The sequence below is a fragment of the Lactuca sativa genome, chromosome 4 (genome assembly GCF_002870075.4).
Source record: "Lactuca sativa cultivar Salinas chromosome 4, Lsat_Salinas_v11, whole genome shotgun sequence".
In the NCBI taxonomy this organism is placed as follows: Eukaryota; Viridiplantae; Streptophyta; class Magnoliopsida; order Asterales; family Asteraceae; genus Lactuca; species Lactuca sativa.
Genome location: NC_056626.2, coordinates 311,798,889 through 311,822,276, shown reverse-complemented (window position 1 = coordinate 311,822,276; position 23,388 = coordinate 311,798,889). Strand labels below are relative to the sequence as shown.

The 23,388-nt window shown below is 44.6% G+C and overlaps 1 protein-coding gene across 1 annotated transcript; it reads right to left on the bottom strand.

Annotated features, from left to right (window-relative positions):
* Positions 1–79: 79 nt before the first annotated feature.
* On the bottom strand, positions 80–3,696 carry LOC111881199 (putative late blight resistance protein homolog R1B-16). The gene is made up of 2 exons (XM_023877605.2): positions 1,843–3,696; positions 80–1,377 (listed from the first exon to the last, which is right to left on the bottom strand). The coding sequence occupies exons 1-2, from the start codon at positions 3,513–3,515 to the stop codon at positions 249–251; spliced, it is 2,802 nt and encodes a 933-aa protein (XP_023733373.1). The 5' UTR covers positions 3,516–3,696; the 3' UTR covers positions 80–248.
* Between the last annotated feature and the right edge of the window lie 19,692 nt (positions 3,697–23,388).

Here is a 23,388-nt window from a genome sequence, read left to right as displayed (position 1 = left end):
CCGGAGCACTAAAGGTGTATTATAGAAGAATCAAGAGGGCAAATCAGGAAAGTGGCTAAGAGCCGTTATGGAGAGAGAATAGAATAAAAAAGGAGGGAATATTATTGTTTTGATTGAGTTTCATAACGGATTGTCAATACAAGCTTTCTCCCTTGCATTTTCTTACGATTACTTACAGATTATTACATTTTCCTTGATAACCTAGTATTTTGCCATCTCTATTCTTATCAGTAACCTAGAGAATCAAATCAATCATCATGGCTTGGTCTTTTCCTCTTTCCTTGCTGATCCTTGTGCACTGAAGTAAAGACTTTGAGGAAATCATTCCCATTTCTCTCTTGTTCTTTCTGAATTCTTCTTGCAGATTGAGCAGTAGATTCGTTACACCAACTTACCTCGATCAATTCTAGTGTTAAGATTTCACCAATACAGGCTGGAATCTCTTCAAGTCTTGAACATCCTCGCACAACCAACCTCTGAAGCCTTGGAAAGTCTCCACTTGAAGCTTCCCATTTTACTAAATCCAAGTCTTGCAACTTCAACAACTTGAGTTTTCTGAATCCCAATCCCATGTCACTTGTTCCCCATATTTCCCCAATGCATGCATTAACATTCAGTTTCAAAACATCAAGGTTTGGAAGCAACCCAATTGTCCGAATCTCGTTCCAGTTCAAAGCAGTATCTGATAAAGTCAACCGTGTAAGACTTTCAGGAAACATAATTAGGCTGCATGACTTCACAGTGGAATGATACATCTTTGTGTTTGATAATTTCAACGTCTCAAGACATGTCAAAGAGCATATATTTGGAAACTCCAAGACCCCTAAAGGTGATACTAAACATCCATGGAAACCAAGTTTCCTAAGATTAGGAGTTCTGGACAAAATACCCACACAAGATGTAGAAGGGCAAACACCTGAAATAGTCTGTAGATTCTCTAATACCCGATCGGAAGAGACATCTTCAATAAGATTTTCCTTTTCCCCCGACTTAATATAAAGATGCCTCAGACATTCCATATCCCATGTACTTCTAGGTACAAAAACATTCTTCCTTGATGAAATGATGAGGATTTGTAGGTGTACGAGGTTGGAAATTGATGTTGGGGGGTTCCCATCTTCAGCTTGAATTGCTAGATATCTCAAGTTAACTAGATTCAGTATTTCTTTTGGAAAAGAGAATATAGAGGCGGATTCAATATCCAATACCCTAAGAAATTTATAGGTCTCACAATCAAAAGAGCCACCCACATGGAAACATTCACCCAATTCTACAGGACAACACAAAAGGAAGTTCACATGTTGAGTAGAATGATCTGAAGACCAACTACTTTCACTTTCTGCAACAGGAGAATGTGCTGATGTCACACGCCCATACCTGTCAATTATGGATGAATCAACCCAGGTTGAAAAAATTCACAAATGCTCCTATTGCTTTTTATTTTTCCCTAAAATAATCCTTGTGAAACATTTTTTTTGAATAGATGGTCCATATGGAGCAAACTTTGCACACAAATACTCTCTCTCTCTCTCTCTCTCTCTCTCTATATATATATATATATATATATATATACACACACACACACACACACACACACACAAAGTTACTCGTAAAGACCATTTGTGTGCAAGGTTTGCTCCGTAGAGACCATCCATGCAAAAATATGTTTCATAAGGACTATTTTAGGGAAAAATTGAAAAGCATTAGGACTATTTGTGAAAAATTTTCAATAATGTATTCTTCAAGATGAAAAAGATATACAAAGTTGACAAAATTGTGAATATATATATATATATATATATATATATATATATATATATATATATATATATATATATATACCTGTAGAGTATAGGAGAAAACCCCTCCTGATTTGCTTTCCACAAGCACAAACTGCGCAATAGGTCATGGACATGACAAGCTTTAATTTGTCCATCAGCACCTTTTTTGGAAACTATTACAAGACTTCTCCCGAGTAAATCCATTAAGTAACCCTGTGCTACATCCTCCAAAGTTTTACCCCCACTCCCGGTTTGATGTATGAATCCGAGAGCAACCCATAACCAAATCAGTTTGTGCACCGGGATATCACAATCACCCGGGAATGCTCCTAGATACAAAAAACATGGTCTTAAATGTGGAGGCAAATGATTGTAACTTAATGCTAGAGTATCCATATACTGATTTGGGTCATTCACAATATAGTTGCTTAGACTTTCAGCAACTTGTTTCCATGAGCCTCTTGTCCACTTACCTCTCAGAAGCCCTGCAGTTATAGAAACTGCAAGAGGCAACCCACAACATTTTCTAGATATCTGCTTTCCGATATCATACAATCTCCATGGACATTTTCCATTTTTGAAAACCATCATTTGTAATATTCGCCAGCTTTCACGAGCTGTTCGTAGCCTCAACCTATGACTATGAGCGGTTGTTGACCCTAAATTTGAATTCCGGGTGGTTAGCAGTATCCTACTTCCATTTCTATCGTCTGGAAAATATAGTTTTAAGTCCTTCCAATGACTATCATCCCAAATATCATCAAAGATTACTAGATATTTTTGACCCTTCAGTCCTCTGTATATTTGTTCTCCCAACAGCTCATCACTCATGCTATAAAATCTGGTTGTAAGCTGAACAATACAACTCAAAATACCAAGTAAAATATCCCTCTTTACATATTCTTGAGAAACACATGACCAAACACGGATATCAAAGAAATATACGATGAAAGGATGCTCATATACTGTTTTGGCCAAGGTAGTTTTACCCAGTCCTGCCATTCCTATAATTGGGATGATCTCCAGCTTCTTTGAAAATCCAGTAAGCATATCAAGCAGCTTTATTGTATCATCCTCAAACCCTACCACGGTTTCTTCCTCATCTACACTCTGTTTTAATGGTACTGAGAGTAGTTCAAGTTGCCTCTGTGTAAATCCTGACTCAAGTTTTCTTCTCGATATATCATCAAACACAACGAATTTCATGTCTGAGTCTAGAAACTCGCAGCAAAGTATTAGAATTGCATCAATCACTGTCTTCAATTCTTCTATTGCACAAATGACTCTTGGAGCTTCATCAATGAGAACAGGAAAGTAATCAGATAATGTACCTTTAATCTTCTTCAACATACCCTGCACTTCTTCATCTTTATTTACCTCATCCCACACATGCCTATCCAAATTGCCCCAATTTCTGCTGTCGCTTACACAATCTAAAACAGTTTGAAGCTCGTAAAGGATCTTCGGTAAAGACTTCAGCCAGTAAACATCTAAAGAAGTATACCCTTCTTCCTCATGGAGAAATTTGATCAATTCGGGAGCTGAAAGGTGCACAATTCTCCATAGGGGATCAATTATACAGACCGACATAGCTTTCTTGCAGAGAATTTTGAAGGATTGAGATGCAATAAAGGGAGTATGTTCATAGTCTAGAGAAACATCCTTGATCATGTGATCTGCTTTAGTACGTAGCCGTTCAAGCCGCTTCAAGAGCCGATCTGTAGCAACGGCCATTAAGGCAACGATGTATTCACTCGAAATCACTACTTACAGTCCCCAATTTGCGAACGAAACTTCAGTAAATGAATCAAATTCCGGAGTATGCGACTCGCGTTGGTTGATTACGTTCAACAATTGTGTCGTATAGCAGCCAGGAGGATTTTAGTTGGTTGACGCTGGACAACCACAACCAAACACTATTAAAAAATCAACTTGTTTCACTTTCATATATACAACCCAATCAAACTCATTGAACTTAAAAGTTTTTTTTTTTTTTTTTCTTCGTAAAACTTCTTTTTGAGTTTAGTTTTTAAGTAGATAAAAACCAAAAATTATTTTTTAAAAGTGTTTGAGTTGTATTTTTTACTTTTGAGTTTAATTTAACTTAAAAAACAAGAAGCTAAAAATCACAAAAAATCACATTTTTCTAACTTTTGAAAACCTACTTTTTTTTTTCTTTATAAAACTTTTGAAAACTCAATCTTTTTCTTCTTTACAAAAATTACTACACAAAAACTTTTGTATCTTCCAAACATTTTTTAGACTTTTTAGAAAAACTAAAAACCAAAAATCAAAAGTAATCCAAACACTATCATGTTAACAACCCAATTCGCACCAATTTCTTATTAAATAAGTATATTTATTAATTAATATACTTTAAGATTACTTTTTATTTTACTAAAATTTATTAGAAAAAATAAAAATAATTTATTTATTTCGAAATAAATAAATTATTTACTTTAAATATAAAACTAAATAAAAATATTTTACATTCATAGAAATACAAGATACAAGATTACAATCATACATGAAATACAAGATTACAAACGGAAGACGCAAATTACGTCATCATTCATCAATACCAAAATTTTCTCATATATGCTCAATCAAATCGTTTTTTAGAGTGCTTTGAGCTTCTCTATTGCGTGGTTGTGCCTTATTAGTCATATAACTAGGCTGGTCAGCAATTCGTTAAGTAGAATATTTTAAATTTTGGTCTTCATCTTCAGTAGAGGTACTTCGCTGTCGGTTTGTAGGACTGTCATTTAGAAATTCGTTTGGATCATAATAGTGATGGTATGTACAACGCTTATTCTTAATGATCATATTATGAATGATAATACACGTTATCATCATTTTCCCCATGATATTTTTGTCCTACAAAAGGTATCGTGTCGAATAAAATGCAAAACGAGCTTTAGAACTCCAAATGTTCATTCAATATCTTTTCTAGCAAGAACAACTTGTGTTTCCGAAGTTGGGGGAAGTTATTGACTTAACAAAGGCAAACCATGAAGGATATATGTTATTAGTAAAATAATATGTCATATTATTTTCCCGGTCATTTCACGATATAACTCACATTTGGTGCTTGACCTGCTAAGACATCATAAAAAATAGGAGACATGTGGAACCAACTCCCAACTAAACCCTAGGGGTTGTGACTTCCTTACTACGCGTATGGATCATGTGTTTTCAATAGTATGGGCCTATACTACCTTCCACACATACCCATATTTGTCTCAAATATCATCACAATGCCCTAACAATACACATAAGCATGGCGAGCGCTCAATCCTCACTCCTAGAGGAAGGCTAAATATCTCATAATTGGTCGAACAACCCTGCAAAACTCATCCATAAAACTTCCACCAACCCTGCAACACTCGTGTATGCTAGTCATACATAACGTTGGACCCTATAGACTTTCGAATATTTAATCTTAATCTAAGCCCTTCATCAAACAAGAACAGGAAATAAGGCCAAACCAAACATTCTTAGGCTATAAGATCTTAATTATGTACAACTATGATGCATACACTAAGCAACTACAATAATGATGTCAATTTCATATAAGGAAATCCTAGGCTATCAGGCATCATATAATCAGACAATTCTTTCATATAATTCTTGAAGATCCTTAGCCTATAACTAGCGTGTTGTTCTAACATATCACAATATCAAACAAATACATGGTATTTTGGGGTCTACTTACTGGCTCCGGCTAACGTACACTCTGCATCCCCCTTTCGTATTTTGAAAACCATTTGAAAATCCTTTACTTAGTTAGAAACTAGACTCACACAAGTGTTCCTCCAATTCACTCAAACTAAGGCTCTGATACCAACTTGTAACATCCATAAAAATTCACAAAAATTTTAACTTTTCAAAATCAACCCAAGTTCATAAATTGTTTGCAAAATCATCGAAAACCATTAATGTTCACAAATTGTTTTCAAAATAAATCAATATCGGAGTTTTCCCATAAATCACAATCATAAAACGAGAAAGTGTATGGTTACGCCATCGCCTTCCCACGGTCATCCGAAGTATCTGAAAAAAAAAATCTAAAACTGTAAGCCCAAAGCTTAGTGAGTTTCCCCAAAATACCCGCACAACAAATAACACACATATAATAACAGTATACTATGGGCCCAATCAACCATCGGGGTGGAATGTCCCAGTCCCTCAACCCTCGGGTTGGAATGCTAACATCCTATGGGTCCAATCATCCTCGGGATAGTATACCCTTGGCCCACAACCATCGGGTTGAAATGCCCACATACTATGAGTGTAATGCTCTAAAATTTTCAACCAATTTAAACTTTTCAAAAACAACCCAATTTCATTAAGTTATTATAAAAAGGTTTTCAAGATGTATATTATCAGAGTATTCCCAGAACCATATCGTAAAACATAAACATGAGGAGCGGTATGATCACGCATTTGCCTTGCCACGGTCTCCTGAAGTACCTGAAACATTAAACCACAACTGTAATCCCGAAAGCTTAGTGAGATACCCCCAAAATACCAACCACAATACCGTACACATATCATATCATAAACAGAACAGAACAGCCATGCACTTCGGGTCTACTATGTGACTGGTCCGCCGCATCGGGCCTACAATCCACCTGGTCCACCCTCCGGGTCTAGCCGTATACATCGAGTCTACAGTGTGATTGGTCCGCGCACATTGGGCCTTCAATCCACCTGGTTCACTCTCTAAGTCTACAGTGTGACTGGTCCGCCCGCACCGGGCCTTCAGTAGGCCTAGTCCACTCTCCGAACCTCGGCACATCTGGTCCGCCCTCTTGGGGCCTACAACCTATCCGGACCGCTCGCTGGGCCTTCGGAATAGCCGGTCCACCCTGGATATGTTGGCCTACAGCACAAAGCAGGACTCGCCTCAACCCAACCCCAGTCTAACAACCATGTGCACATAAACATATAATCATATAGCAATTCACAACTAATCAACCAATCTAGCAGAGCATATACATAGCACATCCCTACCAGGATACCGACCTAACTGGTCACTAGCATAGTATCATCCTATAAACCAGGATACCGACCCTAACCACGTCTCTAACATAAACCCTCCTAACTACCAGGATGCAACCACATAACAAAGCAATAACATAACAACAACTACCCGAATTTCCATCCGATAAAAGGGTCGGCCTTGTTGCCGTAGACCCTGTCGATATAATGAGGATAACTCACCTGCAACTGCCGGCTGAAGAACTAAAATCACGCTGCTCCAATCACCGTCACGAACTCCCCCACTAGTCAACACCAAATCACTGAACTCAAAGAATGCCAACAATTACTAAAAATACTACTGGAAGTCGACTGGTCAACTCTTGGTCCAGGTCAAAGTCCTCAGTCAAAGTCAAACTTCCTGGCTGACTCTACTTGCCGAGCCAACCCGTTGACTCGTCGAGTCCCTATACTCAGAGACTCCCAAACCATGACTCAACTCGTCGAGTCGCCCCAAGACTCGCCGAGTCCAACAAACTCTGAGTCCCTTCATGCTCAACTCATCGAGTCATCCCTCGACTCACCGATTCACGAATTAACCAGAAAAGGTTAGGGTTCCATGACCAGACTCGCCGAGTCCAAGAACATACTCGCCGAGCCTAAGGCAATCTTCAACAGACTCGCCGAGTTGTTCTTCCAACTCGTCGAGTTCCTTCCTATCTTCATGCAACTCGTCGAGTACACCCATGTGACTCGCCGAGTTACTACGCGACTCATGCCTAATCTCTAGTCCAACTCGCCGAGTCTAATGTGAAGCTTTATAATCTCGAGTCACAGAGCCACTCCCTTACTCCAAACACTAGATCAGGGTCCTTATGGTCCATTAGCAACATAAAGTTGCTACCTTTACGTGTTTCCATGACCCATTCATCAAAAACCAAGCTAAAAAAGAACTTAACTCATTAGGACTGGCTTTTGCATGGCTAATCAAAGGGCTTTCTTCACATAGAATCCATATGGAACTCAAATTTGGAGCTTCAACTCCAGATCTAACTCATGCATCAAGATCTCAACATAAATTCTTCCAAACAACCCTAAAGCTCCAAAAAGGTGGATCTAGAAGGAATAAAGCCAAGATGGTGAATCCTTACCTCAAAACAACCTCCAAATGAAGAGTAAACCAAATCTCCTCAAGCCTCCTTGATCCAAGCTCCTTAGTCTTCAAGATTTCCTTCTTAAATCACTTATCCAAGCTTCCACTCATGGCTATTAGGGTTTCTAGGACTCAAAGGAAGGGTAAAGAGGCTGGAGGAAAGGTATTATGTTCTTTATATAGGGCACAAACCCCGGATTAGGGTTTTTCTCAATCCAGCACCAACTCGCCGAGTCCAGCCGCCGACTCGCCGAGTTGGTCACTTAACCCGTGACCATAATCCCGACTTGACTCGTCGAGTCTATCCATCGACTCGCCGATTCGACGTTCCTTATTTACACTAAGAACCCGAAACTTGCACTTTTGAACTCGAGGTGTTACAATTCTCCCCCACTTAAATTAGGCTTCGTCCTCGAAGCCTACTGCAGTATACACTTCAGCTCAAACCCTTGCACTGCAAACTCCGATTTCTCAATCAACTCAGGTTCCTGCAACCCTACTACTACATCTCTCTTATGATGACTACTTCTCGCGTGACATCCTTACCACTACTCCAAGCCGACCATCGGCCTTCCTCCGTAATGACACCACATATCGACCACGTATTACCCGAAGATACCGTCCCTTCAAATCAGGGATATACTATCGCAACCTGCGAGCTGCCAGATACCATATCAACCCACTGAGCTCTGCTAAGTCACTAATCCATCTCCCTTCGCCTCAAAATTGGCGATAACTCTGATAACTTGCAACCTGGAACCAATCCTATTTCCCCTATCGATCTATCCTTCGCACACGGGTAGGACGCCACATCCTTCAGCTCTCACAATCAACTCACTCACACCTTCTCATCACGGTCTCTAGGTCCTTGGTCTCCGACCGTAATATCTTCATGCGGTCCTCAGCACCGGTCCAGACTACTACCGAGTCTGTTAACCTGCCGTCTCACCTTCCTCTGTCCCGGTCTCCACTTTGGAACCACTATCCTCCACAAGTAGCCCACCCGAAGGTGCTCCCATATATCTGGTACAAGCTCTATACTTTCTATCAATATCTGAAGCATGTCGGTCACCCATTTACTCCACTTCCTTTCCTCACAGAGGACCCTCGCTCCTTCCGGAACTACATACCCTTTTCCTTTCCAGTAAATCCAAACTCTTTTCTTTTCGTGCTGGCAGGATGACACCCCCTTCAGCTCCCGAGTAACTCCCAGGAGCTCTCCTCCGCAATGGGCCTGGTCTACATCCTCGGGTTGGAAAAACCCGACACACTGACGATACCACTAATCATCCCCAATATGAATTACCACTATATACACAACTCATGGTCACAACCATACCGAAAATCCAAAGCTCCATCCTTGCATCCCTTCCGAACTCCTCTGGTTCTACACCACCGGAAATTCTTCCGCAACCTCAACAGACATCCCATCTGGATGTGCTTCCATACTACTGGCATAATCACAGTGCTCAACATCCCTAATTGAAATACTTTCAATCATCCATCCACACTACCGTTCCCACTGCAGTGAATCAACACTCCTTCTCGGAGCTACATACCCTTTCCTGTTCTTATCCAAGGAAACCTACTCGACGACCTTGCCATAACAACAAGTGCCACGGTGCTCACACCCCACTCTACACTATCCCTTGTAGAGTAACCGCTATTCCATGCATCACATATACTCTGAATTTGATTACAAGGACCATCGAAGTCCATACCCCACCTTTCACTAATATAATCAATACCCGGGGCTAGACCCACTGGTTGCAATTGCATTACAACATACTCAAGCCATCTCTTCATATAGATCTATTAACACATACAAAGTCTTCAGCATGACTGGACCACCTTACCAGGCCTTCAGTCAATCTGTACCACTCTCAGAACCTTCAGCATGTCTGGACCGCCCTCCAGGGCCTTCAGCCTGTCTGGACCGTTCTTCGAGCCTTGGGCCTGACTGGTACGCCCACCGGCCTTCAGTCTCCCCGGACCGCTCAGACTATCACACATCATCCCGAACTATCCTTCCCAGGAATCTCTTCCGTACATACTATTCTAGCCTTCCAGGGGGTTCTGAACTCTCGTTCCGATCCCGGAATCCTTTCCATGGCCTAAACCCAAGCCTCATATCAACCACTACCTTTCCTGAAACCATGGTCTGCTCCCTAACCCCACTTGTCTGTCACTTACTCATACCAGCCCACACTCTTGGCTGACTGAAACACCGTCGAATCTCAACGGCTAATCAATCTCTAATGCTTGTCAATCCTCCAGAGAAATTTTCAATTCTCCCCACTTAGAACACTGACTTCCAACCACCGGTGACTTAACTGGCATAAAACAATAATCCTTACTCAACATACTCCTGGTATCCACGAACTAGTTTCCTCTGAAACGAGCAATCTCCACAAAATCGTTTTCCAGCATCGCACCTCACAAACTTTAAGGGAGTTCGACTCCCTGCTGAACACTTCTCATATCCCAATTGCTATACCCGACAATAAGACCATACAACCGAATCCTGACCATCAATCCTTTGGATGCTAACCTCCTACACTCCTAGTTACTAACACTCCCAACCAAACCAGGAAACACGCAGAACGGCGAAATAAAACACAGCACCACATAAACAACAAGATACGCAAACAGCAACGAAACGAAAACATACCCGCAAATGCATCCGGCTCTGCCCTGACCTCCTCTGCTGTAAGCTGAAAAGCGCGCCCCTGAGCCCTCGGGGGCTCCGCTCCACCCTGACCTCCACCTGTAATCCTCAAAGTGGCCCGTGCTGGAGCCTGCACTGGTCCTGCAGCAAGCTGTGGACAGTTGGCCCTCATGTGACCAACCTGGTGACACTGGTAACAAATTCTCATATCCTGAACCGGGGCCGACTGACGACAATCCCTCGCATAATGCCCCTCTCTCTAGCACTTGCGGCACGCACCACCGGACCAACAAACTTTGGTGTGACCCTTCCCACACTTCCCACAGGTGCGGCTGCCCTGATCTCCAAACCTAGAATCAACGGTCTTGGACCGTTTCGGCGCCGGTTGCGACTGCACTGGGGCCTGCCTCTGCTCTCGCAACTGCAACTCAATCTCCAACTCACGTCGCCTGGCGGCCTCCTGCAACTCTAACAAGGTATCACATCTCTGTGTAGACACAAACTGTCTAATATTCCTCTTGAGCATACTCAGATATTGGGTCATCTGAGCCTGCTCCGAAGCAAATGCAGGGCAAAACATCTCCCTCTATGTGAACATCTTGGTGATCTCCATCACCGACTCAGAACCCTACTTCAGCTCCAAAAACTCCTGATCCAATCTCTCCCGCTCCACCCGCGGAACATAACGAGTACTGAACATGTCTCGGAACTGATCCCAAGTAACCGCAGTCCGTTGCACATCAGAATAAGACCCCGCAGTCAACCTCCACCAATCCTTCGCCCCAAGCCTTAACAGGTTCAGAGCACACCTCACCCTCTGATCAGCAGGGCATGAACATGTGAAGAAACACCCCTCCACGTCTGACAACCATCTCATAGCAACAATCGGATCCTGAATTCCATCGAAGGTAGGGGCTTTGTGTTATCAAAGTCCCGATACTAAAAGCCTCTACTGGCCACTCCCCCTGTCGATGCCATAGTTGCCGCGGCTGTTGTCTCTGCTAGAGCCGCATAGCGCTCATCAAAATACTCGACCATGGCGGTCTTGATCGACCCAAACAGTTCAGGCAACTCGGCCCGGAACATAGCAGCAACCTCATCATGCAGGATCTCACAAATCCTAGCATCCAACTCGCCTGTGCTCATCTGACCAATAACCTCGGGTAGTACTGAACCACCCTGACCGCCCTCTCCTGCTCCCGATCCTGATCCGGATCCACTCCTAGCATGCCTTGTAACCACCATACTGAAATCACCGCAAAACATCAGATACTTCCCACTAACCCGGGAACCAACTCCCAACCCAACCCTAGGGGTTGTGACTTCCTTGATGCGCGTATGGGTCCTGTGCTTTCAGTAGTACGGGCCCATACTACCTTCCACACCTACCTATATTTATATCAAGTATCACCACAACACCCTAGTGAAGAGAATACATAACAAGCAATCAACCACCACCCCTAGAGGAACACTAAAAATCTCATACATAAAGGAATCCTAGGCTAGCAGGCATCATAAATCAGGCAACTCTATCATACAATTCCTGAAGATCCCTAGCCTAGTACTAGCATGTTGTTCTATCATATTTCAAAAACAAATAACTTGTATGGTATTTTGGGGTTACTTACTGGCTCCGGCTGATCGTACCTCCGCGTCCTCCTTTACTCATTTTTGAAAACCATTTTAAATTCTCTTTTGAAAACTCTCCTTGATTTGAGACTGGATTCACACAAATTTTCCTCCAATTCACTCAAACCAAGGCTCTGATACCAACTTGTAACGCTCTAAAATTTTCAACCAATTTAAACTTTTCAAAAACAACCCAATTTCATTAAGTTATTATAAAAAGGTTTCAAGATGTTTATTATCAGAGTATTCCCAGAACCATATCGTAAAACATAAACATGAGGAGCGGTATGATCACGCCTTTGCCTTGCCACGGTCTCCTGAAGTACCTGAAACATTAAACCACAACTGTAATCCCGAAAGCTTAGTGAGATACCCCCAAAATACCAACCACAATACTGTACACATATCATATCATAAACAGAACAGAACAGCCCTTTGGGTCTACTATGTGACTGGTCCACCGCATTGGGCCTACAATCCACCTGGTCCACCCTCCGGGTCTAGCCGTATACATCGAGTCTACAGTGTGATTGGTCCGCGCACATTGGGCCTTCAATCCACCTGGTTCACTCTCTAAGTCTACAGTGTGACTGGTCCGCCCGCTCCGGGCCTTCAGTAGGCCTAATCCACTCTCCGAACCTCGGCACATCTGGTCCGCCCTCTTGGGGCCTACAACCTATCCGGACCGCTCGCTGGGCCTTCGGAATAGCCGGTTCACCCTGGGTATGTTGGCCTACAGCACAAAGCAGGACCCGCCTCAACCCAACCCCAGTCTAACAACCATGTGCACATAAACATATAATCATATAGCAATTCACAACTAATCAACCAATCTAGCAGAGCACATACATAGCACATCCCTACCAGGATACCGACCTAACTGGTCACTAGCATAGTATCATCCTATAAACCAGGATACCGACCCTAACCACGTCTCTAACATAAACCCTCCTAACTACCAGGATGCAACCACATAACAAAGCAATAACATAACAACAACTACCCGAATTTCCATCCGATAAAAGGGTCGGCCTTGTTGCCGTAGACCCTGTCGATATAGTGAGGATAACTCACCTGTAACTGCCGGCTGAAGAACTAAAATCACGCTGCTCCAATCACCGTCACGAACTCCCCCACTAGTCAACACCAAATCACTGAACTCAAAGAATGCCAACAATTACTAAAAATACTCCTGGAAGTCGACTGGTCAACTCTTGGTCCAAGTCAAAGTCCTCAGTCAAAGTCAAACTTCCTGGCTGACTCTACTTGCCGAGCCAACCCGTTAACTCGTCGAGTCCCTATACTCAGAGACTCCTAAACCACGACTCAACTCGCCGAGTCGCCCCAAGACTCGCCGAGTCCAACAAACTCTGAGTCCCTTCATGCTCAACTCACCGAGTCATCCCTCGACTCACCGATTCACGACTTAACCAGAAAAGGTTAGGGTTCCATGACCAGACTCATCGAGTCCAAGAACAGACTCGCCGAGCCCAAGGCAATCTTCAACAGACTCGCCGAGTTGTTCTTCCAACTCGTCGAGTTCCTTCCTATCTTCATGCAACTCGTCGAGTACACCCATGTGACTCGCCGAGTTACTACGCGACTCATGCCTAATCTCTAGTCCGACTCGCTGAGTCATCTCCCAGACTCGTCGAGTCCAACGTGAAGTTCCATAATCTCGAGTCACAGAGCCGCTCCCTTACTCCAAACACTAGATCAGGGTCCCTATGGTCCATTAGCAACATAAAGTTGCTACCTTTACGTGCTTCCATGACCCATTCATCAAAAACCAAGCTAAAATGGAACTTAACTCATTAGGGCTGGCTTTTGCATGGCTAATCAAAGGGCTTTCTTCACATAGAATCCATATGGAACTCAGATGTGGAGTTTCAACTCTAGATCTAACTTGTGCATCAACATCTCAACATAAATTCTTCCAAACAACCCTAAAGCTCCAAAAAGGTGGATCTAGAAGGAATAAAGCCAAGATGACGAATCCTTACCTGAAAACAACCTCCAACTGAAGAGTAAACCACATCTCCTCAAGCCTCCTTAATCCAAGCTACTTAGTCTTCAAGATTTCCTTCTTAAATCACTTATCCAAGCTTCCACTCACGACTATTAGGGTTTCTGGGACTCAAAGGAAGGGTAAAGATGCTGAAGGAAAGGTATTATGTTCTTTATATAGGGCACAAACCCCGGATTAGGGTTTTTCTCAATCCAGCACCAACTCGCCGAGTCCAGCGGCCGACTCGCCGAGTTGGTCACTTAACGCGTGACCAGAATCCCGACTTGACTCGCCGAGTCTATCCATCGGCTCGCCGAGTCAACCTTCCTTATTTACACTAAGAACCTGGAACTTGCACTTCTGAACTCGGGGTGTTACAATGAGTCCAATTATCCTCGGGATGGAATACTCTCGGCCCACAACCATCGGCCAGGAATGCCCTGGTCTTTTAGCTCTCGTACAAAGCAGATAAGCCTCAACCACCAATCAATCATGTGTACATATATCATATAATCATATAACAGTCTACAGACAGACAAACCGATCTACATATCACTAAGCATAGCAACATCCTATCTACCAGGATACCAATATAACTGATCATAACCACATAGAACCACCCTATCTACCAGGATACAGATCTAACATATCATACTAACAATAAAGTAGGATAACAATCCGAAGGGCCGACCTTAGTGCCTTTGACCCTTGATTATAGTGAGGAAAACTCACCTCATAACGTCGAACAGAACTGAAAAGATCAAACTCCCGAAACACGACTCCAAACACCAAAACCTACAACCACCATTGATGCAATTCCATAAATTCCCAAATTACCAAAATACCATCAGATGTCAAACCTGGTTAACCCTTGGTCAAAGTCAAACTCAAAGGTCAAGGTCAACAGTCCATGTTGACCCAACTCGTCGTGTGCAATTTATAGACTCGTCGAGTTCCTTCGGTACTCAAAAGATCGCGAAAAACCGAATCAACTCGTCGAGTCCATGCAACATCCAGAATATCAGGAAAATCCTAACCAACTCATCGAGTTATCTCGTTAACTCGCCGAGTCTATGCAGAATCCAGAAAGTGTTAAACCCTCACCCAACTCGTCGAGTTGACTATGCAACTCATCGAGTTCCTTCAGTTCTATCCTTATTCAGACGCTTTTAAGAGAAACTAAAGCTCCAAACTGTAGATCTAGCCTCTTAAGGTGTAGTTTCCATGTAAAGTTGCTAACTTTACGTGCATGCAAGGCTTCAAGAAGCTAAAACACTCAAAACTAGCCTTAGAAAGAGGTTTAGGGCGTGAAAAAGGGCCAAGGCTTTATGTAGATGAGGGCCTAGAGGAGTCCAAATTTTGAAGTTACAACTTCAAATCGTGCTCAAAACAAGAAATGCTTCAAGGATAAGCTAGAAATGACCCTAAACCCCTAAATGAAGAGATTGAACAAGAAAATGATCAAGGCGGTGACTTTTTACCTCCTACAGGATGCCAAAATGATGTAGATGTTGGATCTACAAGCCCCTTGTAACGTCATAAAATTTCAACCAATTTTTCAATTAATTTTTAATAAAACATTTCATTGTTAAATCATCTAAAAGTCAAGTATCTGATGTTTCCACAAAATACATAACATAATCCATAACCCAAGATCTCAAAAACATGACATTTGCAAGTGTGTACTAATCAAGCCGGCGCCTTCCCGCGATCTTCGCTAGTACCTAAACACATAACACATAACACTGTAAGCACGAATGCTTAGTGAGTTCCCCAAAATACCACATACTGCACATACGCCTTTCCATGCCCTAGGATCTTCCGATCCAAGTGTCTTAAGGGATTTCCATCCCAGAACTCTGTTGACCTTCCGGTCCATATCCTCTTGACCTTTCGGTCCATATCATCATACTCATATCACATAACATATCACATATAGCATACATCACATACACAACATACACATAAGACCTTCCGTTCATACATAATTACACCATTGGGTAAGGCATAGTGAGAAGACTCACCTCAGATGTCTCGGTAAATCCCTGACTCGGTAGAAATAGGATCTAGCCTCCGCCTAAACACATAAAGTAAATACTCTCATAAATATACCTCTCAGGACTAGACTCCACCCTCTCTTGGCACCCTCAGAAGGGTAAAAGACCATTTTACCCCTCTCTTGGCTCAAAGGCCCCATTGTTGACCAAACCCTAAAAGTCAACAAAAGTCAACGGTCAAACTTTGACCCGACTCGTCGAGTGCACTTGGGCGACTCGGCGAGTCTACACGTGTCCACTATCTTACTAGTCTCGCTTGGCACGTCGAGTCCCTCCCCTTGCTCGACGATTCACACCTGGCATGAATCGCGGGGCTACCCCGACTCAACTCGCCGAGTCTCAAGATCAACTCGACGAGTTCCGCCTTGAACTCCAGTCCTCTAATCCCCTTCTGACTCACTGAGTCATTCCCCCAACTCGGCAGGTCTACTCACTGAGTGATTTACGGGAAACCCTAACCCTACTCGCCGAGTCTGCCCTTGGACTCGGCGAGTTCATGCCATGCACAAACTCAATTGGCCTCCTGAGTTCAGATCTGTTCCTTTGATCCATAGATCTGAACTTCCCAAGCCTGATAAACACGTAAAGCTCGAATCTTGACACTCATGGGACGTCTAGGAGGTTTCACTTGGTGATTTAGCCCCAAAAATAACATCCTACGCTCAACACCTCCATAGCTCAACATAAAGCAAGTTGAGATAAGCTCTTTAGACCACTATGGGTCTAGATCTGAAGTCTCAATGCGAATAGGGGCCATATTCTCACCATTTCTTCCATTAAAGGACATGAAAACTCTACATCTATGGATTCCTTCAACAAAACAGATAAAGGGGCGATATAGTACCTCAAAGAGGAAGTCTTTTGCTCGAAATCCACAGATGCACCACCTCCTTGGTCTCCTCTAAGCTGGAAACACCTCCTTCTTGCAAGAATCAACCAAAAAAATCAAGAAATGGCTCCTTTCCTCTCACAATCACTCTAGCTCTTTTAGCGTTTCTGTCTGGGGTTTGGTAGCCGCAAATGACGGCCCTAAGGGCCTTTAAATAGGTCCCAAACCCGGGAAATTAGGGTTTCATTAAACAGTGTGGACTCGCCGAGTCTACTCATGGACTCGCCGAGTCCAGTCATGAACCCGGATGAGAATCTGCGACCCTACTCTGCGAGTCTAAGCACCAACTCGCCGAGTTCCTCCACAAACTCCAAAATAAATGAATAAAATAATATACCCTGGAATCCGGATGTTACAATTCTCCCCCACTAGAATCAGACTTCGCCCTCGAAGTCTCACTCTACAAACAAATCTGGATGATGCTCACGCATCTCACGCTCCAGCTCCCATGTCAGCTCTGGCCCTTTCTGATGCTGCCATTGGACCTGCACCAGAGGCACTTCCTTGTTCCTCAGAACCTTGATCTTCTGATCCCTAATCGCCATCGGTCTCTCAACATAGTTCAGGCTCACATCCACCTGAATATCCTCTAATGGTACCACTGCCGACTCTTCGGCTATACACTTTCTCAGCTGCGACACGTGGAAGGTGTCATGAATCAGACCCAACTCTACAGATAGCTCCAAACGGTAGGCTACCTTGCCTACTCTCACGATCACCCTGAAAGGACCAATATATCGGGGCCCCAGCTTGCCCCTCTTCCTGAATCGGATCACTCCTTTCCAAGGAGAGACCTTCAGGAGCACGAAGTCGCTGACCTGAAACTCGAGCTCGGACCGGCGCCTGTCTGCATAACTCTTTTGACGACTTTGAGCGGTCAACAACCTCTGTCTGACCTGTTGTATCTGCTCAGTCATCTGAAGCACGATCTCTGTACTACCCATCACACGTTGTCCTACCTCTCCCCAACAAATGGGGGTCCGACACCTCCTCCCATACAACAGCTCAAAGGGTGGCATACCAATGCTCGAATGATGGTTGTTGTTGTAGGAAAACTCTGCCAAGGGAAAATACGTGTCCCAACTCCCGCCGAAATCCAACACACATGCTTGGATCATGTCCTCGAGCGTTTGAATCGTCCGCTCGCTCTGCCCGCCAGTCTGTGGGTGGTATACGGTACTAAAATGCAACCTCGTACCCAATTCCTCATGAAATTTCTTCCAGAATCTAGAAGTGAAACGCACATCTCGATCTGAGACAATCGAGATTGGCACTCCATGACGCGATACCACCTCCCCATGTACATCTCTGCCAACCTCTATGTGGAAGAGCTCTCACTGATAGCAAGGAAATGAGCGCTCTTCGTCAACCTGTCTACAATCACCCAAATTGCATCGACGCCCCTCGCAGTCCTCGGCAATTTGGTGATGAAATCCATAGTAATATGTTCCCACTTCCACTCGGGAACCTCTAACGGCTGCAACTTACCATGCGGTCTCTGGTGCTCGGCCTTAACCCTACGACAGGTTAAGCACCTCTCGACGAACCACGCGACGTCCCTCTTCATACCGAGCCACCAATACTCCCTCTTCAGGTCCAAATACATCTTAGTGGCCCCGGGATCGATCGGGAACTTCGACCGATGAGCCTCTTCCATCAAGATGGTACGCGTCTCGCCCACAAACGGTACCCAAATCCGACCCTAAAATGTCATAAGCCCCCGGCTATCGGTAACGAACTCCGATACCTGGCCGATAATTCGCTCTCTCTTCTAGTTTTCTGGTCTCACGGCCTCAGCCTGGGCCCCTCGAATGGTGTCCAACACCGGAGCCATCACTGTCAATCTCATGCAAACGCCTCGCATCGGGACGTTGTCCGCCCTATAGCTTAGGGCATCGGCTACCACGTTAGCCTTACCCGGGTGGTACAGGATCTCGCAATCATAATCCTTTACCACATCCAACCATCTCCTCTGTCGCATATTCAGGTTGGGCTGATCCATCAAGTACTTCAGGCTCTTGTGATCCGTGTATATGGTACATCGGACCCCATACAAATAGTGATGCCAGATCTTGAGGGAGAACACTACTGCCCCCAACTCTAGATCGTGGGTGGGATACCTTGTCTCATGAGGCTTCAGCTGCCTTGATGCGTATGCTATCACATGCCCCTTCTGCATGAGCACTGCACCTAACCCGGATATAGATGCGTCACAATACACCACGAAATCCTCCATTCCCTCCGGAAGGGCAAACACCGGGGCTTCGCATAGTCTCTGGCAAAGTGTCTCAAAGGAGGCCTGCTGCTCTGGGCCCCATGAAAAAGCAACACCCTTCCGGGTCAACTTGGTGAGTGGCACGACGATCTTGGAGAAATCCCTGATATATCTCTGGTAATAGCCTGCCAATCCTAGGAAACTCCTGATCTCTGTAGGTGACCTCGGAACCTCCCAACTCATCACCGCCTCAATCATGGCCGGATCGACCAAAATCCCTTTCTGGTTAACGAGATGCCCTAGGAACTGGACCTCTCGTAACCAGAAATCACACTTGGAGAATTTGGCATAAAGCCTCTCCGATCTCAAAACCCCGAGGATTTCTCTCAAATGCTCCTCATGCTTCTCTCTGGATCTCGAATACACCAATATGTCATCGATGAATACAATTACCGAGCGATCCAACATCGGCCTGCACACCCTGTTCATGAGATCCACGAACACCGTCGGTGCATTGGTGAGCCCGAAAGGCATCACCACGAACTCGTAATGCCCGTAACAATTCCTGAACGCTGTCTTCTGGATATCCTCATCTCGCACCGTCACCTGATGATATCCAGACCTCAAATCGATCTTAGAGAACCAAGATGCTCCCTGCAACTGATCGAACAAATCATCGATCCTCGGCAACTGGTAACGGTTCTTGACCGTCAACTTGTTCAATTCCTGGTAATCAATGCACATCCGGTGCGAACCATCCTTTTTCTTGACAAAAAGGATAGGCGCTTCCCACGGCGAACTGCTCGGCCGAATAAACCCCTTCCCCAGCAGCTCCTGAAGCTACGAGGATAACTCCTACATCTCTGGAGGCGCAAGGCGATAGGCGCAGCCCCCGAAACTAAATCGATACTGAACTCTACCTGCCTCTCGGGAGGCACACCCGGCAACTCCTCCGAAAATACATCCGGGAACTCACGCACTATCGGAACCTCATCAACTGACCTCGGTCTCTCTGAATCAATCCTCGTGTCCATCACATACGCTACAAATCCCTTACAGCCCTACTGCAAACTCTGCCTCGCTCTGGCAGCCGAACAGAATGTTGAATCACTACGAGTCCCCTCACCATAAACTGTCATCACTTCCCCACTAGGATCTCGAATCGTCACCAGCTGTCGCTCGCAGTCTATCACCGCCGCAAAATGGCTCAACCAATCCATGCCCACGATAACACATACGTCCCCCATCACAATCGGGACCAGATCTATCGGAAACCCTAAGTCGAAGATCTCAAGTACACACCCCCAAATCACTTCTGTGGCATACACTGCCCGCTCGTCAGCTATGGAAACATGCAAAGGTTGACTCATCACCTCCCGCTGAATACCGATGTGCCTACTGAAAGCTAATGATACAAGGACTGACTCGCACCCGAGTCAAATAACACCAAAGCAGGTACAGAATTCACAAGGAAAGTACCTACGCATATCATGATATAAGCATAATATCTCAACATAAAATAAATACATGAAAGAATACATACCAGCCACGACGTCAGGTGCTGCACGGACCTCCTCCGCTATCAGCTGGAACGCCCTCCCTCGTGCCTGTGGCACATAGGCCTTCATCGGCTGACCTTCACTAGCTCTCGCGGTAGCAGGGGCAGATCCCTAAGATGCTCCCTGTTTCGTCCCTCGTAAATGTGGGCACTCCGCCTTCCGGTGCCCGGTCTGGTTGCAATGAAAGCAGACCATGAATCCCTTGGGGCAATCCTTTGCGATATGCCCCTCCTTGACACACTTGTAGCAAGCACCAGCCCTACAAACTCCATCATGAACCTTGCCGCACTTTCCGCAAGTGCGGCCCTTCTGACCCCCGGACCTCGAATCGGCGGGCTTGGGCCGCTTGGCTGCCGGTTGAGACTGTGCCGGCCGCCGATCCATCCTCTAAGACTCGGCCTCCTCCCTGGCCTGCGTCTCCAACTCAATCTCCCTCTTCCGAGCATTTGCCTGAAGCTCAGCAAATATCCGGTATGATGAGTTTGCCGCAAACTCACAAATGTCTCTCCTCAGAATACTCAGATATCGGCTCATACATGCCTGCTCGGTCGACACGTGCTCAGGGCAGAACATCGCCCTCTCGTGAAACATCCGGGTAATCACAGTAACTGACTCAGCACCCTACTTGAGGGTCAAGAACTCCTGAGCCAAACACTCCTGTTCCACCGGGGGAACATACTCATCACGAAACTTGGCGGTGAACCTCTCCCAGGTCACTGCAGCAAGCTCTGCTGAAGAATAGTGCGCTGTCACGAACTTCCACCAGTCCTTCGCCCCTAAGCGAAGCTGGTTCAACGCAAACCGAACTCTCAGATGCTCCGGACATGAACATGTGTAGAAGCACCCCTCTATGTCAGAGATCCACCTCATCGCGGCTATCGGATCCTGAGTCCCGTCAAACTCTGGTGGCTTCGTGTTGCTGAACTCTCGGTACAACAACGAGTCACCCCCTTGCGGCTTGGCAGCAGCAACGGCCGCAGTGGTTGCTGCAACAGCAGCGTTAGAAAGAGCAGCATACCGCTCGTCGAAAGTCTCAATCAAGGTGGTCTTAATAGACCCGAACATCTCTGGAATCTCAGCCCTGATGGCCGCAGCCACCTCCTCGTGGATGATCCTACGGATCTCCTCATCACTCGTCCCACTGATCTCTGGTGTGTGGCATGTCCCAACCATGATCTACCTCTAAAATACAACATAAAGAAATATCAAGGACTCGCTCAAGCATACATACAATCGATAAACCCACCCTACTTGTTCCTTGGTACCCTAAGGATTCTTACTTGGACTATGCACTGACACGGTATCTTCAGTAGTACGGGCCCAATACTATCATCCACACCGCATCAGCATCCACCCCAAGTCCTCCTCCGAGGATCCCAAATCATAAGTACTCTATCTTTTTTCACACATAAACTACCCTTCGGCAGACTCTCATAGCACCTCACTGCTACCTACTTACTCTAAAGCATCTCATGGCAGCAGAAATCTTCCTAGGCTAAGGCATCGCAAATCAGGCCACTCTAGTCCTAATATGAATACCTAGCCTACTTTAGCATGCATATCACAATTCAATATATCTCATAACACAAAATGTAAGGATGTTTGGGAAATCACCGTTCGAGCGCTGGATGATCGTACACACTGCTTCCTTGCGTATCTTTTCAATTCTTTTACTTTTCAGAAAAATTGTTTGTCTCATGAAAATTTTCTCAAATCCTCAGTTTGAGTTCAAATACACCCAAAGGTGAATCCGAATCCCTCAAACCAAGGCTCTGATACCAAATTGTAACGTCATAAAATTTCAACAAATTTTTCAATTAATTTTTAATAAAAAATTTCATTGTTAAATCATCCAAAAGACAAGTATCTGATGTTTCCAAAAAATACATAACATAATCCATAACCCAAGATCTCAAAAACATGACATCTGCAAGTATGTACTGATCAAGCTGGCGCCTTCCCGCGATCCATGCTAGTACCTGAAACACATAGCACATAACACTGTAAGCACGAATGCTTAGTGAGTTCCCCAAAATACCACATACTGCACATATGCCTTTCCAGGCCCTAGGATCTTCCAATCCAAGTGTCTCAGGGGATTTCCATCCCAGATCTCTGTTGACCTTCCGGTCCATATCCTCTTGACCTTCCAGTCCATATCATCATACTCATATCACATAACATATCACATATAGCATACATCACATACACATCATACACATAAGACCTTCCGGTCACACATAATTACCCAATTAGGTAAGGCATAGTGAGAAGACTCGCCTCAGATGTCTCGGTAAATCCCTGACTCGGTAGAAATACGATCTAGCCTCCGCCTAAATACATAAAGTAAATACTCTCATAAATATACCTCTCGGGACTAGACTTCATCCTCTCTTGGCACCCTCAGAAGGGTAAAAGACCATTTTACCCCTCTCTTGGCTCAAAG